At 42.3% G+C, this 19174-nt stretch overlaps 1 protein-coding gene across 1 annotated transcript in view; it reads right to left on the bottom strand.

The window, feature by feature from the left end:
- The window catches only part of CCDC186 (coiled-coil domain containing 186), a 44201-nt gene that overhangs the window by 13687 nt on the left and 11340 nt on the right, over window positions 1-19174 (bottom strand). The window contains exons 2-9 of the mRNA XM_048505858.1: window positions 17754-18385; window positions 12242-12368; window positions 10850-10978; window positions 8281-8493; window positions 6427-6546; window positions 3922-4026; window positions 1127-1225; window positions 138-224 (exon numbers count right to left, since the gene is read on the bottom strand). Of these exons, the coding sequence (XP_048361815.1) occupies window positions 138-224; window positions 1127-1225; window positions 3922-4026; window positions 6427-6546; window positions 8281-8493; window positions 10850-10978; window positions 12242-12368; window positions 17754-18370 (1497 nt within the window). The 5' untranslated portion in view covers window positions 18371-18385. The remainder of the gene's footprint in view (window positions 1-137; window positions 225-1126; window positions 1226-3921; window positions 4027-6426; window positions 6547-8280; window positions 8494-10849; window positions 10979-12241; window positions 12369-17753; window positions 18386-19174) is intronic.

Below are 19174 nucleotides of genomic sequence, written 5' to 3'. Positions count from 1 at the left end.
ATGCCCCTATTAGGAGCCTTACAAGTCAATTTTGCAGATGTACAAATAAACTATTCAGATGCATGAATACATGTTACCAGATTAGCTATCCTTGTATTTGATTTTTTTTGTGCCTATCAGGAACATTCCTCCCTCACCTTTGTTCTTAGTGTTCGCAGCTCATCCATACCCTCTTTAAATGTTCGCTTCACATCTTCAAGTTCTTTTATTTTTGCATGATGTACCTTTAAAGGAGACAAAGCAAAACACAGAATTTGGTTTTGAGGAACATTAATCCTGTCCTTTTTTTCGAGACACAGTACCTGTCACCTGAGTCACTCACCAGTGCAGTGGGTAAATGCTTTGTTAACCAGAATATTTTTAATGGGTGATTCTCTATAGATTTTACTTAGAACAGCAGCTTTTAGTTTATTAGTGACTGGACTGTGCTCACTGTTGCAATGATATTTAATCCTTGTTAAAGTACAACCTTGAAGTAATTAACAGTGGAGGACAGTGACAGGTTTCCAACTGGACTGGCCTTGCTTTCCCTATCCCTTTAATTTTCTTTGTATTGGCTGTGTTCATTATTTTGTTTACTCCTCCCCAACTAATTCCCACCTATTAGTTACGGTCAGAGGTGGGAGCCAGCAGGTTCTCACGGGTTCCCGAGAGGAGGTTACTAATTATTTGTGTGTGCTGAGAGGGGGTTACTAATTGGTGATTTTGCTACGTGATTTTTGCATTAGCTATGCCCCTCCTCTCAGCAGTAGCACGCAGCAGTCTAGCAGGAAGTGCACCGGCGTGCGTGGCAAAATCGTTTCCCACCCAAGTACCAGCGCAGCGGCTGCGTCCATGCCACAGCCTTGCCCAGGAATGCCCTGCCCCCAGAATGCCCGACCACGCCCCCGTCGTGCCCTGCCCAGCCCCATTGGCACTACGCCACAGTTTGAATCCCACCACCATGGGAACCTGTTACGAAAATTTTTGGACCCCACCATTGGTTATGGTGCACAAGTACTGGGACGAATGGTATGGAATGTTATGGTTGATTTTGTTATATTTTATAATGTCGTGAGTCACACCAAGCTCGCTGACAGGGAAGGGCAGCATATAAATCAAATCAATCAAATCAAACGGGTTTTACCTCCAAGTGGTCAGACCTTTCCTGCAAATGTTTTTCCAGTTCTCCTTTTGTAAATCGAAGTTTTACATCTAATTCATTTGATTTAATTTCTTCAGCTTCCTAAAAGCATTGGGGTTAAAAAGAAAAAAATAGATCCACTGAATGAACAAGTAACTTAAATAATACACACCAAACTCCTACATAATAATTCAATTTACCTTCTTAAAATAATTTATACATCCAAAGACACACATAACAGACCAACTGGGTGATTTGTTGCAGGCTTAGGAAGCTTTGGCAGGAGAAAGGTCTTGGCAGGGTCCTTGCTCTTTGGTGGCTTGCGCATGGGAACTGATCCTTTGGTGGGGGAAGAACCTGCATGCTCCCTCTCCCCATTTTTGGGGCCTCCATAAGAGGCCTTGGGGGATGGGCTTGTTGCCACATGCCTAGGTGGGCTTGCCAGAAGGCCTAGGTGGCACCCCCAGCAGTTGGGGGGGGGGGGGGTTAGTGGCCAGCACCCTTTTGGCGCCTACTAACCTGCTGCTCCAGGTTCCTCCAGCACTCAGGCTGGGGAAAGGCATGCGCTGGGTTCAGCAAGCGTGCTGCCAAGGGATCAGGATCCCTCCCCTCTGCTACACCTCTGCTTCCTTTACCTGTAATCAATACACAAGTTCTGGCTGATTTTATCACCAAAACAAGTGTCCTGCATCTTCATTGGCGAGCCGGTGGCTGTTCTCCCCTCCTCAGTCAGCGAAAGACAGATATGCATTTTGTGCCTGTCTTTTTCCCCCTGCACTGCTGACAGCAGCTTTTTTTTGGGGGGGGGAGGAGGGAGGGAGGGGAGAGTGACACATTCCACTGAACAAATTAGATGGGAGGAAGAAAGATTAAATCTTCCCGAGTGCTTCAGCCCCAATCTAGATCAGGGAGGGGCACTCCTGTGGCTGTTTTTTGAAAAAGGAAAATATCCAGAAATCTGATTACCCACAACCCACAAAACACATAGTTTGACCCTCAATCAGACCAAAATCTTCTTCCTTGCATAACATCTGACACTGAGGAAACATCCTGGGGATGTCAACCTTCAATGTTATCAGTCGTTCAGCACCTGTACATACACAACCTCACTCTGCCTAAAAGTTAAAATCTGTGGAATTTGCACCATTATATTCATGGATATACAAGAAAAAAAAGTTGCAGCCTTTTCAGATGTCACATTTGTTATGCTGAAGATTACAGACTGTCTGAAAATGGCTCACATGGAAGCAGCCATCTGGGCTAAGAGAGGGGCGGATGGGTAAGTGTTATGGCATAACACACATGTTCAGAAATACACGTGTCTGCGTGTTTGGCCCTATCATCACTATCTGCATGTTTGGCCGTATCAGTGACAGCACACACGCATCCAACATTCAATTTAATTAATTAACTTAAAAGATTTATTAGCTGCTTTTCTATTTTGTTGAATTTTACACAGCTTTCAATACACATAAAACAATTCTAAAACACATATAAAGGAACAAAATTTAAAACCTCCAATTAGGAACATCAATAAGTATAAGCCAAATTAGTCAGGTGTGATCCTAAATAAAATTATCGTCAATGCCTTTTGAAGTCCAGAATTGAGGGGGCCAGATGTATTCCGGGGGTGGGGGTGGGGGTGTTGTTTCATAATCATTGGCCTGCTAGTGAAAAGGCCCTCTGTTGTGTACCCACCAGATGACCTTCACTGATGGGTGGGACTCTCCTTGTGATCTTAATTTGCAGGTAGGAATGTATGGGAGAAGGTGGACCTTCAGATGCCCTCGTCCCAAGCCATGCAGGGCTTTCAAGTACAAAAGCAACAACTTGATTGGGCTTGGGAACAGGGAACAGCTCAGTAGCCCATATAATTACTGTAGCATCAGGGTCAAATACCCTCAGTAGCTGGCATTGACTAATACGCTAGCTGCAGCTCTTCAACGGTAAGCCCTAGCAGAATGAATTGCAATAGTCCAGTTCAAACTACACTAAGGCATGGATCACTGTAGCTAGATCCGACTAAACCACAAACAGTCAGAGCTGACATAGACACTCAAGCTAGGCAAAAGCAAGCCACTTGGTTTTCTATAGTGACTGTCATGTCAAGTGGCGCTCCTAAGCTGTGAACCTGGCTTTTCAACCACATCCAAGACAGGAGAGGTCTCAAGTCCCTGGTCTGATTTTCTATTAACCCAGGGAACCTCAGTCTTGTCAGCATTAAGTTTCAGTTTGTTTACCTTTGCACAGCCCATTACTGACTCCAAACACCAGTTCAGAACATAAACAGCATCACTGAATTAGTTGGAAATGAAAGGTACAGCTGAATGTCATCTACATATTAGTGACACTGTAGCCCAAACCTGATGATCTCTGCCAGTGGTTTCATATAAAAATTAAACATATTGAACCAAGTGAAACTCACAGGCCAATGGCGATGAGACAGAGCAGGAACCCCCAACTCCGCCTTCTGAGACTTGTCTCCCCGGATAAGACCTGAAACACTGTAACAGTGTCACTGTTACACTGGCGCTATCAAGAAATCCTGCCCCTAATGATGGGGGGGAGGGCACAAGGTCTGAATATTTGGACATAGCCTAAGCAGTTGCCAGTCTGAGACCAAATTTGTTCTCATGCCAGAAGAACTGGGATTTTTTATGTTTTTGTTATCTCAATAACTTTTTTGGAAAGTGTGAAGCCATCTCAAATGTACAGCCACACGATAGGTTAGGGTGCAGCTTGCAAGGAAAAAAGAAAACAAAACCAGTCATATTAAGCTCCCAAGATTTTATGCCTACTTGGTACGTTTTAATCATTTCTTGGCAGTTCTTTCGTATCTGCTCAGCTTCTTCTTTTGCTTGAGACAACGCTGTTGTTGCCTCTTTAAGCCGATCTTTGGTTTCCTAGAAGGAAAATAACAGTAGTTAACCATTAGTTAAGTCATCTTAAAAATAAGCTAAGCTCTATTTTTTCTTAAATAATGAAAGACTCACTGGCCAAGACTTCCTTCAGAAGGGAGATGTGAAAGTCCGCTGTCGAATGCATGTGTAATTGGGAGTAAATTGTATTGAATTGGGTGGGTGGGGGATTATTCCTGAGTAAATGTGACAAGACATTCACTACTTTCCTTTCAAGGGACTGAAGGCCAAACTACAAGAGCGGGTAGCCACAGGTCCATCCCATGGCTGCCTAAACCATTTTTAAAAGAGTTATAGTCCTTTAAAAATGATGCAAAGCCCCAATCTGGACAAAGTTTGTGACAATCACAGGAGCTCTTCTCTCCCCTTCCAATGACTTTATAGCTGCAGAACCTGAAAAGGTGAGGAGCACATCCATATAGTCCCCTGCTGAATATCTTATTTGTTGCCATTTTTCTCATGTATAGGACAGTCTGGCTAAGAACAATGCAGTTAGGAACTTCACTGCAGAAAGCACTGCCTACATTTTCATTCCACTAAATGCATTTATGCCTAATTTTTCATCAGCATAAGCTCTGATGCGGTAGGGTACTACTTTTAAAGAGTAGTACTGTCAAGGACCGCTAACAAGAAATTCCTGGGATGCGCCAGGAACACACAAAATTACAAACCGCTGGGGTGAGGCTTCACACCTCAGTCTGAGTAGCTGCCACCAGTCCCTTTTCGCTACCCAAACAGCCAGAAGTCAAGAAAGTCATCCCTGCCAGGTAGACCACTTGCAGTATAAGTTTCACGAAATAATTAACCTGGCAGGCAAAGCCATGTAGGCTATGAAAATTGAGCAACGATAGTTCTAAAAGGACAGTGAGCAGTTAGCATTAAAATAGAAAACTAGATCAAAGAAGGAGAAGAAGAGTTTGGATTTATATCCCCCCTTTCTCTCCCATAGGAGACTCAAAGGGGCTTACAATCTCCTTGCCCTTCCCCACTCACAACAAACACCCTGTGAGGTGGGTAGGGCTGAGAGAGTTCTGAGAAGCTGTGACTAGCTCAAGGTTACCCAGCTGGTGTGTGTGGGAGTGCACAGGCTAATCTGAATTCCCCAGATAAGCCTCCACAGCTCAGGCAGCAGAGCGGGGAATCAAACCTGGTTCCTCCAGATTAGAATGCACCTGCTCTTAATCACAGCGCCACTGTAACTAACTACACAGTAATAATAGTGGTTCAGTGATACCAGATGTTAGCCTTCTAGCTAACAGCATTTAAAGTCCACTCTTACCTAAGAGTCAGCATGGACAGACAGCATGTCTGACTCATAAAGCAAGAACAAAATCCAAAGGTCCAAAGTGCATCAAGGAGCCATGAACAAGGCACCCAACAGCAAAACTAGACTGAAAATGCTAAACTTTATGGCTAAGGGCCTGAGTTAAACTGACCAATCTGATCCATGACTGATGTCTACTAACTACATAACTCTGTTACTAGTCGTCTGATCCACGGGGGTGGGGTGGTCGAGAGTGAGATAGTGCAGTTGAACTTATCTGCAGCTAAGTCTGCCCATTTCACACAGGTTTCAACTTTCATGATCTCGTCTGGGTTAACTGGAAGAAATGTGTCTCCGCTGTTCTTGACCATGGGGACTGGAAGGAGTGTGGGAAGAAGCTAGTCAACTCTCTGCACTTGGACTCTTATCTGGGTTGCAAAAGGTCACAGCTGGCTTGATCTCAAGCAACAGCACATTATTTGCCAACTGGAACTTTCTGTTGGGAGCCTTGAAAGCCTGAATCAATCTTTGAGAGGACAAGAAACTGCACTGGGGACTCACATATAGTTACCAATAATGGCCAGTATTGATGCAAATTCTAATAATCCAAAATAAGTAACAAAGCACTGATGAATGGTTACTGTTTATACTTCTAGAATTTTCTTCACAAAATAAAGCGGAATTGGCATATTATTATAATCTTTCATAGTGTGATTAATCGTGAATCCAATTCCCTTTAAGCCAGTTTATACACATATACAAACAGCATCGATTGCAAAAAAAAATTTTAAATTGGAATTTTTGCATAAATTACTTTTATTTTTAAAATTTTCCACATATCCGCCATATATGGTAAAATGAACCATCTACTTCTTTGCATTTCCAAATTTTAATGTGCAGAATTATACACAGAGAGAAAAAAATAAAGTTAAAACTGCACAGAGAGAACAGTAGAGCTGTCGTGCTTCTGGTCCTATTGTGCTAATCAACTTGACCTACTTTCACCGATTACTTTGAAATCTTGACGAACACCCAACTGAAAAGAGCCAACTGAGTGTATGTCATTTTTTTTAAGGTGACACTGATATGAATTAAGATTGCCAAAACATCAACATACCAACCTTGTGTAAATCCATTTCAACCTTCAATTTGTTCTGGGCCCACTTCACTTTAATCACATGAGAATTGATTTCTTCCTTTAATTTTTCTATTTCTCTTGACATTCTGGTGGCTTCAGCTTCCTTAAAAAGGACAGTCATAGATGATTAGACAGGAAGTTAAGCCTGTTAATGTGACATGGCTAGCGGAACAGAAGCCTTGATCTGAATGGCCAGGCTACCCCCATTTTACCAGATCTTGGCAGCTCATATCTGGATAGGAGACCATAAGGGAGTCCAGGGTCAATATGCAGAGGGAGGCAACAGCTAACCAACCCTGAATACCTCTCGCACTTTCTACCACTAGAGCGACAGAAGCATGTGGCAGATTCTACCTTCCTGTATCTGATATACTACAGAGAAGAAGAAGAAGAAGAAGAAGAAGAAGAAGAAGAAGAAGAAGAGGAGGAGGAGGAGGAGGAGGAGGAGGAGTTTGGATTTATATCCCCCCTTTCTCTCCTGTAGGAGACTCAAAGGGGCTTACAATCTCCTTGCCCTTCCCCCCTCACAACAAACACTCTGTGAGGTAAGTGGGGCTGAGAGAGCTCTGGAAAGCTGTGACTAGCCCAAGGTCACCCAGCTGGCATGTGTGGGAGTGCATAGGCTAATCTGAATTCCCCAGATAAGCCTCCACAACCCAGGCAGCAGAGCTGGGAATCAAACCCGGTTCCTCCAGATCAGAGTGCACCTGCTGTTAGCCACTACGCCACTGCTGCTCTCCTTTGGAAAGTCTTTCTATTGGGCTGACCTGATCATTGTTCATGCAAAAGTAGATGTGATGAAAAAAGGCATTTGGAATACAAGCTGGCATTGCTTTCCATTGTGAAGAAAGCTCTCTCTCTCTCTCTTTCTCTCGCTCTCTCTCCCTCCCTCTCCCCCCTCTTTATTTATTTATTTATTTGTGGGATTTTTATACCGCCCAACCCCCAAAGGGCTCTGGGCGGTGTACAACACAAATTTCACACACAACATATACAGATAAACCCCATTAAATAATTAATTTAAATATAAATCTAAAAGATTTTAAACTACAATTGTTTAAATAGAATACAACTACCAGTTAATCCCATTGTACAAACAAACACAACGGGCTCTAGAAAATTTTTGGTAGGCTAACGGTGCTCACTGAGAGGGCCAACCCCTCCTATCTGTTCTCCCCCTTTGTCCCCACATCACAAGCACCCTCCTCATCTTCCTCCTCTTTCCAGAAGGCTGTATTGGCATGCAAGGGTTAACAGCGCCCACCGAAGAGGGCGGCCTCTCCTGCGTTTCCTCCCCCCCCAACCCTGCATCACCAGCTGCCTCCAGTTCTCAGATACGTGCTCCTCATTCACAAGAACATTCTGGGCCAAACAATATGATGACTACTACAAGTTGGTTCCCTGACCTCACTTTCAGACTGACATGATGCCAGAGAATGGCTTCTCCCATGGGTGCCAGGTTCCAATGTGGTGGGAGAAAAGGACAGTGGGATAAACAGGGGCACCCCATGGCTGCTTCATCTTGGGAAAACAATATGGGAAGAAGTCTAAATCCCCTCCCCTCCTCTATCCCATGTTCCGGAGTCAAATCAGGTCTCAGTGTTCTGGGGAATGTTAGTTTTCCAAAGACACATCTGTCACAAGGTTGGGGTGGGGAGCCACAACATGGCTCATAGCAGAAGTTATCTAAAAGTTTCCACCATCAAGGCTACTACATTTTATATTATATTCCATTTCCTGTTCAAATTTTAAAAAGCAGAACAGTCATTTAAGCACTTAACCATGTTTAGAATTCAAAGTAAAAGACAGGAATACACAGGTACCAAAAGCGCCATACCTTATTTTCAAAGAGCTGATGCAGCCGTCCTTTTTCCTGAGAAATCTGCTTAATTTTATTATTGTGCTTTTCTATTTCTTTATTTGCATCTCTCAGTTTCCTTTCAAGTACTTCCTTCTCCTTTCGGAGGTCCAGGGATTCCTTTTCTCCTCTAACATACTTCATTACCATGGCTTCTTTTTCTTGGCGGGCTTCTTCACATTTCTTGTTTGCCTTTAAACATCAAGCGTTACAAGTTCACTTCTGGCATCAAGAGAGAATGTATACTTTCCCCCCACCAGTGATAAAGCCTAAATATTTGCCTACAGTATACACGACTTCTTAAAAGAAGACTGAAGGAATCTGAAACTACGACTAAGGTGAGTTCACCCATAACATTTTCCTTATCTGACATACTCTGGTGACCTCCCTGCATAAAAGGAAAATTACATCTTAACTGGCAAACTACAGCAATTCTGTTTTAGAAGAAAAGAATGAACAATACTTGGATAGCCTGGGAGTAATGAAGAGCTATGTTCTGCTTACAGAACGTTTCAGTTAACTATCAAACAGATTCAAATATTCGTCTCGAACAAAGCAGTGGCTGGACAACTTCAAGAATTCTTGGATGAAAACTGCATTCTTTCCAGTTCTGGTTTCAGGCCTGTTCATGGGACTGAAACAGCCTTGAGTGCTCAGTTGGTGACCTGCACTGGGACAGGAAGAAAGGGAATGCGAACCTCTTGATTCTACTGGGACCTCTCAGCAGTTTTCAGCGTCATCAGTCATGGAACCTTCTAGACTGCCTTTCTGGGCTGGGATTGACAGGCATGATTTTGTGTGCCTGAACAGCAGATTTCAGAAGGTGGTGACTGGGGACTGCTGCTCAGCTGATTGGTCTTTAGGATCCCCTAAGGCTCCATTTTATCCCTATTCAATATCTAAATGAAACTGTTGGGTGATGTCATCCAGAGATTTGGGCAGGGCTGTCATCAATATGCGGATGTCATTAAGTTCTAACTGACATTTCTGGCTGATTCCAGAGAGGGTGTAAAAACCCCAAACAAGTGCCTGAAGCCAGTAGGGCTAACAAACTGAAGCTTATATCTGGTATCGGTGAAGGTCTGACTTGGAACTTAAGGGGTCACTGATTCAGGATCAGGTTTTGACTTGTTCAATTTTACTGTCCTCAATTTTCCATTTAAAACTTTTCCATCTCTTTGAGAAAACCATTACCTTCGGATTGTCAAAATTAACTGTAAGGTTATGATGACATAATTAGTGAATGCCTGAAGATATCGTTTAAAACCCACTCGTGTGCAAGAAAGAACGGCCACATCATCGGCACAGAGAAGCAGAGGGATGTGACGTTCCCTCATCTTTGGAGGGCGACCAACTATTTTTGTCAGATGTAGAACCGAATCGTTAAGATTGAATAAATGTGGAGCTAAAACACATCCTTGCTTGATTCCATTATTAGTTGTGATCTTAGAAGAAGATCACTTGGGGAATATTTTACTTGGTAAGATGTTCCTAGATGTAGATTACCCAGAATTGTTAGTAGGCAAGGATTCATATCCGTTTTGGCAAGTTTGTTCCATAAAGCTTCTGTAGGAGTCACACTGAATGCACCTTTAAGATCTAAAAAGTCAACATACATTTTTTCTGACCTATATTAAGGTATTTTTTGGCACCGAAAGTCAAAGTAAGACAGTGATCAGTTGTAGATATTCCGCAACAAAAACCAATGTATTTGGCCCCCAGAATCCTTGCTTTTTACACCCAGTTGACCAGTTTCATCTGGAGGTATTTTGCATAAAGTTTACTAAATGTGGAAAGCAGATTTACTAAAAGTTTACTAAATGTGGGAAGTAGAGTTTTGAGGATTGTTAATTGCTCCTTTCTTGAAAATAGAAATGACATGAGAATTGAGACAGCTGTCTGGAACATAACCTGAATGGATCAATATGGTAAATAGATTAGCCAGGGATCAATTTAGGTTGAATTAGGTTGGGGATCAATTTTAATGAATTAACTTGGTAAACTGTCTGGGCCTGAAGCTCTGTTAGGTTTTATACTATTTGGACTTCAACAAGTGGCCAAGGTAGAATATCCTTAAGCAATCTGAAAGAATTATTACCTATTGGTAAACTGGTGTCTGTATACAAAGCTGTATAATGATGAACCCAACGGGGGGCTGAAATCTTGTTTTCTGGCAGACTGTGTTTATTTTGATAGGTGTTAACAAAGTCTCCCTGACTTTCTAGCTTTTGTGGGACACAGAGGAAGAGATCCATTCAATGAACTGGCTCTGTTCATGATTTTTTGGGATCCTACCAACTGTTTTCAAAAACATGGTATAAATACAATGTGTGAAAATGTTTACATCACATTTTCATCCCATTTCATTTTTGTAAAAATGATCTGGAAGGAGTGCAAAATCATTTACCAACATCTGTTCAAGCCGAAACATACTCAGTGTACAGTTAAATAACTGTCCCAATTTCATTTGTATGGTAGCTACGCGTTGCTTCTGCTTTTCCACATATAGCACACTGCAAACAAGGCTGCTACAGCTATATAAAGGTACCTGATCAGAACGAAAGGCCATCTCTTTGTGCAGTTGCTGGATAGCATTTTTTGCAGCAGTATCTTGAGATACAAGTTTATCTTTAGCACCTTTAACTTCTTTTTGGAGGTCCTCTATTCTGGCCTCTAACTAAAAAAAAAGGCAGTTAATAAGAGAAATGTCAGCATATACAAGCCAAAACACCTATTTGCAGTTTGAGCAGGTTTCAGAGCTGTGATATATATTTGACAGTATCACATGTAGTTAGGGAGAAATGAAGCATAAGCTCTCTAAAACTGCAATCCAATGCAGCAGTATTAACATGGAAGACAAACGCATAATGCTATTTCTTCTCCAGCAGCTAAATGTCAAACCTTTATAAATGAACATATGTATAATATAGTTATGTGACTTCCTGTTCTCATAGTACATGAGGATGGAATATTTTTAAGCCAAAAACAGAGTATGCAGGGGAGAGGAAGAACAAGTCTGTCCTCCTTCACCTCACCTTGTGGGGCTCCAATAGTGCTCCTACTTCATCTATGAAAGGTAAGGCACATAAACAAGCATATTTCCCAGCACACCTAATTTGATCTCAGCAGTTCAGGCCAACAAAATTTCAATAAATGGCAGCCCCATCTAGGTGGCCAGATGGCTAGCCTTGGTGACCACACCACTCCCATGAAGGATTCCTGGCAGTGTGGGGAGGCTTGCAAAGCAAAAAAAGTCTTCCCACCGCCGAGAAGTCCCCATGGGTCTTAGTAGACTTCTGCCACCTTTTTGTTAGCCTAAGTCCAAAGTATGGACCAGTGAAAGGTGGCAAATGGCCAGGAGGAAGCTGACTAATAGCAGCTCTTTTCCTGGCCACGTCCCCACTATGCCAGGGATGGCAGAGGTCCGGTCTCCTAAAGCCAGGGAGAGCTATGGTGGTTGTACGGCGGTGAGCTCTCCCCTCCCCCCCAGGCAGATTTGGTCCCCCCCTTTGAATGGAGCCATAACACACTTTCAGTCTCAAATTATGTGTACAAATGTATGTGTCTCAGTCTCAATTTATGTGTAAAAATGTAAATATTCACATGATGTTTGGAAAATGGACCCTCTAGCAGAACATAAAAAAATCATCTGAGGAATTTTCCTGTCTATATATGCAAATAAGGTATGCACTTTCCTCCTCAGATATATTATATTTTTTTTCTGTAAGACAGTACCGCAATTGCTAACGGAAGAAATTCAGCACAATATTATGACTTGGATACCAATGCTTATAACCACAGAAAAAAATTATTGGTCTTCACGGAAAAACAACATAAAATATAATGAAACAAATCCATGATCACCTTAAAAACTTGAACAGGAAATACACATTTTATTTGAATGAATACCAATGAGAAGTTAGTAGACATAATTGCGTACCTGTTTAATAATTCCAAGATGTTGCTTTTCAGTTTCGGTTCTTTTTTTCAATTCATCTTTTAAGTTGTCCTTTTCCGAACAAATGTCCAAAATTAGTTCCTGGTGCTTTTTGTTTTCCTTAATTAATCTGACCATTAAAATAATGAAAAATTTGATCAGTCAAAGCCAAGGATGTGAGATAGCCAAATTCTAGATTCTAACACAACCAAAGAGCTCACCGTTTGGGGAAGTCACCCTTTTAACATTCAGCTGTATTTGTTTTAAAAGTACAGATTCAGTGAAACATCATAATGAACCGTGCCAGTGTTTTCTGGTGAATGAACTGTGCCATAATGAACCGTGCCAGTGTTTTCTGGTGTGGTTTGGCTAGGAGCCTAACTTGCTGAATTGCTTGTCAGTTGCAATCTCATTATAAAAAGTTACTTACATATTGGGAGCAAGGGGTTGTGCTGAGTGATGACCAGAACACTGTGAAGCATAAACTTTCCTCAGCTCAGATGGGTATTTGGGTCTCAGCATCTCAAACCATGAGACTCAAGATGTGAGGCCTGGTAATGTCATATTGAACAGTAGCACTAATGGTACTACTGCCAACATGGTTAGGGTCAGGCAGGCAGACATACACATATTTAGTTATCAAGTATGTGGATTAGATGACAGCCCTGAGAATGAGTCCTGAGTTCCAGAGCCAAAGCCTTTGGTCTGGTCAGAGTAGTTACTACTGCAATCTTTTAGACCGGTAGGTAACACCAGTACAGCACCAGAGGTTGTGACAGAGTTCTGACATTAAACCCCAACTCTCATAAAACAACAACTGAAAAGAGGTTGCATGATAGGAATACCACTCAGTTTTAGAACTGAACATTTGTAAAATGAAAAAAGAGGAACATTTTGAGGCTCAGCTCAAGATTCCCATGAAACAGACAAGCCTCATGAAGTCAAGGAACCTACCAACTAGCTCACCATTTCCCCCACTGTTGGGGCAACTATCAATGCTGCTAGTGGGGCCCTGGTGGAATAGGAAGGCATGTAATGCCCCTGAGTGGCTGGAAGTGTGCAGTGTAGCCCGGGATCCTCCACATGGGCTGTGGGTACAGTTTAATCCAGGGCCAGTTCTGGACCATTCTCTATTGGTGGGAAACCAGACCTCAAGACTGTGAAGGTTTGATTTAAGACCCATAGGAAATAATAGGTGGTAGACCTGGCCTCTAACTTACACTGGAGCGCTGGACCTCATCCCTTTAAATTTTAAATGAGCATTACTTTCTTTCTGACTAGACCTGGCCTCCTTAGTCTGGAGGCCAGGTCCAATCAAGAATGTAACTTCCCTTCAAAATCCAAAGGGAAAAGGCTAGAGTTTCAGCTAGGAAGCAGTCCCTAGACACTGTGGTCTTCCTAAGTGACTTGTGATTCAATACGTTATTGGGAACAACAACATCGGAATCAGGAGTCATATCAAGGAGAGCAGAATTGCTGGATATTTCTGACTTGTCACCTCATCGGGTCAGCAATACCTCACTGCACACCCTAATCCCAAGATCCTGCTACCAACAGTGATGAGCCAAACGCTTCACGGAATCTTTTCAGTAGGGCAGGAAGGCCTTTCCGCATTGCTTATAATCAGCAACTGGTATCACACAATTTCTAGATGTGATGGTAACAGTTTCTTATCGTGGCTAGTAACTAGTGTATCTTCCCTGTGGTGATGCTTACATACTGGGGGAGCTTGGAAGGCACAGCTGCTCACAAACTACATTATAAAAAGCCCCAGGCATATTAAAATGCACATCTCTCACTTGTTTAACCAAAAAACCACACACACTTCCTGCAATACCGTTCTCTGAAACCTAGAATTAAAGTAATGGGCACCATCTTAAGACAAATTAGACTTTTAACCTGAATAAAGCTCTTTGTTTTTGTTCAGGCAATAAGCTAAAAAGATAGAGAATAATTATATATTTAACTTGTTAGCAGTACAAGTGAGTAAAAAGCTCAGAAAATTCAGAAACCCCAGCTGTTTTAATGAAGGTCTTATTCGAAGCTGCCCAAACGTCTTTAACAGTCAAGAGTGCCAGTTGGCTAAACAGAACTAAGGTTAATGTCACAGGCGAATAACCTTCCAAGTTAAACACATGAAAAAGGCCCAAATCGATGCAGAAGACAAAGAGAAAGGCCAATATGCATTCCACATATAAATAAGAGTGAATTGACACAACACATCGGCTTCCACAAGTGAAACTCAAATAACTTGTCCCTAATACAATAGTTCTAAATTTAAGCCAACTCCTACATATCTTGCATTTTCCACAACAATTATAGCCGTTTCACACCTAAAGAACATACAAGTCCTAATTTGTACATGCTGGCAAGGAATGACTCTTCAGAACCTCCAGAGTATCTTCTGGCCAAGTGTATCCACTGGGAATGCGCAGATGTAATAGGAGTGATTCTCAAAACTTGGTGAAGAAACCAGAACCTGATTATGGGATGAGAAGCTCCCTCCTGCCATCCTGCACTGTTGCCCTTAACCATGGCCCACTGTTATATGCTCATCAACATCAATGCAATGGCCCTAATGATAGACTAAAAACAGCACGTTTGTAACAGGTGAGGAGAAAGGGGAAGGGAACTCATAAGCAACAGCAGAGCACACAATCCTGTTCTCCATAGGAAGACTCATTATGCTTTGGCTAAGTCAAAATTAGAAGCCACAGGACAATTACCCTCACTTTCCACATCAAATGTATCCCTCCTTGGAAACTGAAGTTTACCACAGTTACAGTAGTTTAATTACCCAAGACTAACCAACAGTAATCCAAGGCAACCCAAATGTTTTGTAAGATGTGGGGGTTGTTAAGTAGCAGGGTTTTAACTGTTTTACCTTAAAATCACAGCAGACAACACTTCCTGAAACGGTAAGATCCAGCTTTGTTTGAAAATAGCACTTTAAAACCTTAAACAAAGCTGCCTGAGAATTCTCACAGCCCAGCCTGATGATAAACCCTGCTGCAGCTGTAAAGCGTCTGTTATCACAAGGATGCCCTGGGATGAGAAACAGTTCATGGACTTGAATACAAATCACCCCAGGAAACCAATATTTGACTTCTCCTGTCTCAAGAAGGAGGAAAAGAGTTTGGTTTATACCCAGCTTTTCTCAACCGTAAAGACTCTCTAAGCAGCTTACAAACTCCTTCCCATCCTTTCCCCACTACAGACACCCTGTGAGGCAGGGAGAGCTAAGAGAGCTCTTTGAGAGAACTAGGACTAGCCTAAGGTTACCCAGCAGATTTCATGCGTAGAAGCAGGGAAACAAATCCAGTTCACTGACTGAGAGTCCACCGGTCATGTGGAAGAGTGGAGAAACAAACCCGGTTCTTCAGATCAGAGTCCACCATTCTTAACCACTACACCACACTGGCTACTCCAGAGTTCGGCTATTGTTCTGCTGTGAGGGACTTGAGTCTATGTCTCCTGCATTTGTGAATGAAGAAAGGTATATTTTATAACTCGAGAAAGGCCACATCAAGGAGCATCTGTGTTGCAAGGAAGATGAAGAGGTAAAAGAGGGACACAGATACAGGTGGTAGGAAATGAGTGTAATAGCCAGTCTTGCAGTACAAAACTCATGCATCCAAAGAGACCTCCTCACTTGTCAGTGTCTCTGGGAAATAGGGTGAGGCTGGGGCTCAAAGAACTTTACACACAGGAAGCCTCAGGTTCAATCCCTGGCATAATCAGTTAAGACGATGAGATAGCAGGTGATAAGAACAACCTTGGACCTTGGATAGCTGCGCCAGTCAGTGTAGATAACACTGGCCTTCATAAATGATCTGATTCAGTATAAGGCAACTGCATATGCCATCTGTCAGGTTTCTGAGGGGAGAGGGGAGAAACAGATGCTGCAGTGGCAGCTGGGAAGTATCTGCAAAGCAAGTCCAGAAAGCCACCAGAAATACCAAGTGAATATCCACCTTTAAGCCTTTATACCATCTACCTCTTGCTCCAGCTACTTTAGTGACTGATTTCTACAGGTTATTCAACAACCTTTTGCATTTAGTTTTGTGATGCTAAGAGAGAGATTAGCTGCTTTGCTCCTTTGCTTCAATTGCATTACGGTGTATTTTTAAAAGGAATATGAAGGAGAGGAGTTCGGATTTATAACCTGGTTTTTTCAACCACAAGGAATCTCAAAGCAGCTTACAATCTCCTTCCCTTCCTCTCCCCATAATAGACAACCTTGTTAAATAGGTAGGGCTGAGATAGTTCTGAGCGAACTGTGACTGGTCCAAGCAGGTTTCATGTGTAGGAGTGGGGAAACAAAACTGGTTCACCAGATTAAGAGTTTACCGCTCCTACAGAGGAGTGGGGAATCAAACCCAGTTCTCCAGATTAGAGTCCCCATGCTCTTAACCACTGTACCATGCTGACAAAAAAACCACTTATAGCTTCTGGTAAATATTCCAAGTTCTCAGAATTCCTGGTTCTACATCACATTATCTTCAAAGGCAAACAGATGGGCTCAAACCATGGTAATATTTGTGGTACAAGTAGAACCAATATCTTAATTTGAATCTCTTCAGTGGCTCATGATGTACACACTAGTCAGAACCACAATATCCACATTACAGCTGTAACAGATAATCAATTGGCAAAAATTTTACTAGCCTGTATACTTATTATGAATTATCTTTTTGCTTGTTATGTCAAGAAATAAATGGCTATGTTTACTGTATAGTTACTGCAATTCCAGTTTTAAATTGCGGGCTCCACCTTCAAACCTTACAGTTTACAGCTGGACCCAGCCAGAGTTTGGGAATGGGGGCAACAGTTCAGTGGTGGGAGGCAGCGGTTCTGGGATGGGGGGCTCTGGCCTGTCTGGTGCTCTCCCCTCAAACAGTGCTTGGGACATGAGCCGTGGCCTGCCCCATCCTAGATAAGCCTTTAGCCTTGAATGCCTGATGTGTGTGTGTGTGTGTGTGTGTGTGTGTGTGTGTGTGTGTGTGTAAAGTGCCATCCAGTCACAGCTGACTTAAAGCGACGCCAGAAGGACCTTTCACGACAAATGAGAAAACTGAGGTGATTTGCCATTGCCTTCCTCTGCAAAGTCATCCTCGTTGGTCTCACTTCCAAGTACTGACTCTGCTTAGCTGCTGAGATCTGACCAGACTATATCATGCTGCACTTTCCCCTCCCCCAGCCCTGCATGGAGTGCCTGGTACTACCTGTGAAATACTTCAGATCCAGATTTTTGAATGTATAACTTAACATGAACTTGGAAAACAACACACCCATCTGTGTGTTAAACTTGTAACGCTTGCATTGCATGTAAAAATGATCTCCCAGATTTTTAAACTGGAAAGCTTTCAAAAGCCAACAATGCTTTGTCTAAGCTAACAGTTCAGCCACAACATATTACTACAGTTACCCAGCGTACAGAGCTAATACTGTAACACACACAAAAAGAAACGCCCATGTTCAAAGATTTCCACATTGACGGAAACTCAGTACTCACTCCTTTATTGTGTGCTCTTGCTGTAGATATTTATCTTGAATGCATTTTTCAAACACAGCCAATGCAGTCTCGCTCTTGCAGACTCCGTTTGGAGGCTTATGATCTCTCAATAAACCTGTTGATAGCAGTTCAGACTCTATCTCTTCTAGCAAAGCCTCCTGGGAGGAAGCACTTTGTATGGTGGAAATAAGGTGCTTGGTACAGTCTGTGTCATAAGGGCTTTCCGAACAGACCCTGTCAGACCCCTTCATATGATCATGCTCTCTGAGCTCACGTAGTATGTCTTTCAGGGACTGACTTTTGCTATCCATCTTAGAAACCTCTTGCTCACAGTCTGCACCAGGGAAGCAGTCTACTGTCTTGGATCCTTCCATTTGTATTTCACAGGATTCACCATGACAATCTCCTTTTCCACTGGCTTCTGGTGTAACATTTGTTCCAACAGTGCTTCCGTTTCCACTCGCATCAGTAGCTCCTGAAATGGGATTCAATATCTTCTGTTCGTCATCTGTTCTCAAAGTGCTTTGATCAGTTCCAGTGTATTGACAGTCATCAATTCCAACGGCTTTGTCGGCTTCCTCGACGCCTAATGCACCGTCTGGTATGTCCTCTTCCATCTTTCCGCCCAAAATCTGGAAAAGAAAGTGTTAACTTATTTAGTATAAATTGTTAAAAAACCGAGTTACATATATACACCTACCTTTAATAGGCATCAATAAATACAAAATATGGGATCCAAGAACAATATAAAACATCTGAAATCCAAAAAGGATCAACAATCCTAAACCTTTCCCAGGAATTCAGTGACCAACTCCAAGATCTCAGTTGAGCTGTTATTTAACAAAAAGCAAGTCCATCTGTTAGGCGTAGAATTCCTTAGTAGAGGAGGAATGATACCATGGAAATCAGGTCTAAAATCAAAATCCCGGTATTTAGGACCATCAAATAAAATATGCAATATCGTCTCAGGGGTATTGATACAACAAGAGCACACCCTGTCTTGTATAGGAATCCTTGAAAAACGCCCTTGAAGAAGGGTTGATGGAAAGGCGTTGCACCTGGCTCTGGTAAAAGCCCATCTTTGAAAAACAGAGTTCACACTAACCTTTATAAGTTTCTGCAAGTTTGAATGATACGTAATTTTAGCGAGGAGTTAGGTCAGGAAATTCCTGACTCTCAGGGTTTAAGTCCTTAACAATGAGATCCTATAAACAATACTCAAGTGCATCGTCATGCACTGATCCTTTATGTTACTTCCATAGCTTAGAATTAGGTCATACCTCTCACTCTCATACGCTATGGCTTCCTCATGGGCCTATGAATACCCAGTTTAAGGAATGTAAGGTATGAATAACGACAGCTAAAGAATTTTTGGGAACGGAGTAGGTCTCTCAATGTGCATATTACAAGCAAAATGAAAG

This window comes from Sphaerodactylus townsendi, linkage group LG08 (assembly GCF_021028975.2).
Source record: "Sphaerodactylus townsendi isolate TG3544 linkage group LG08, MPM_Stown_v2.3, whole genome shotgun sequence".
In the NCBI taxonomy this organism is placed as follows: domain Eukaryota; kingdom Metazoa; phylum Chordata; class Lepidosauria; order Squamata; family Sphaerodactylidae; genus Sphaerodactylus; species Sphaerodactylus townsendi.
Note: the sequence above shows the minus strand (reverse complement) of the source record. Positions and strands in the feature narration are given on the sequence as shown.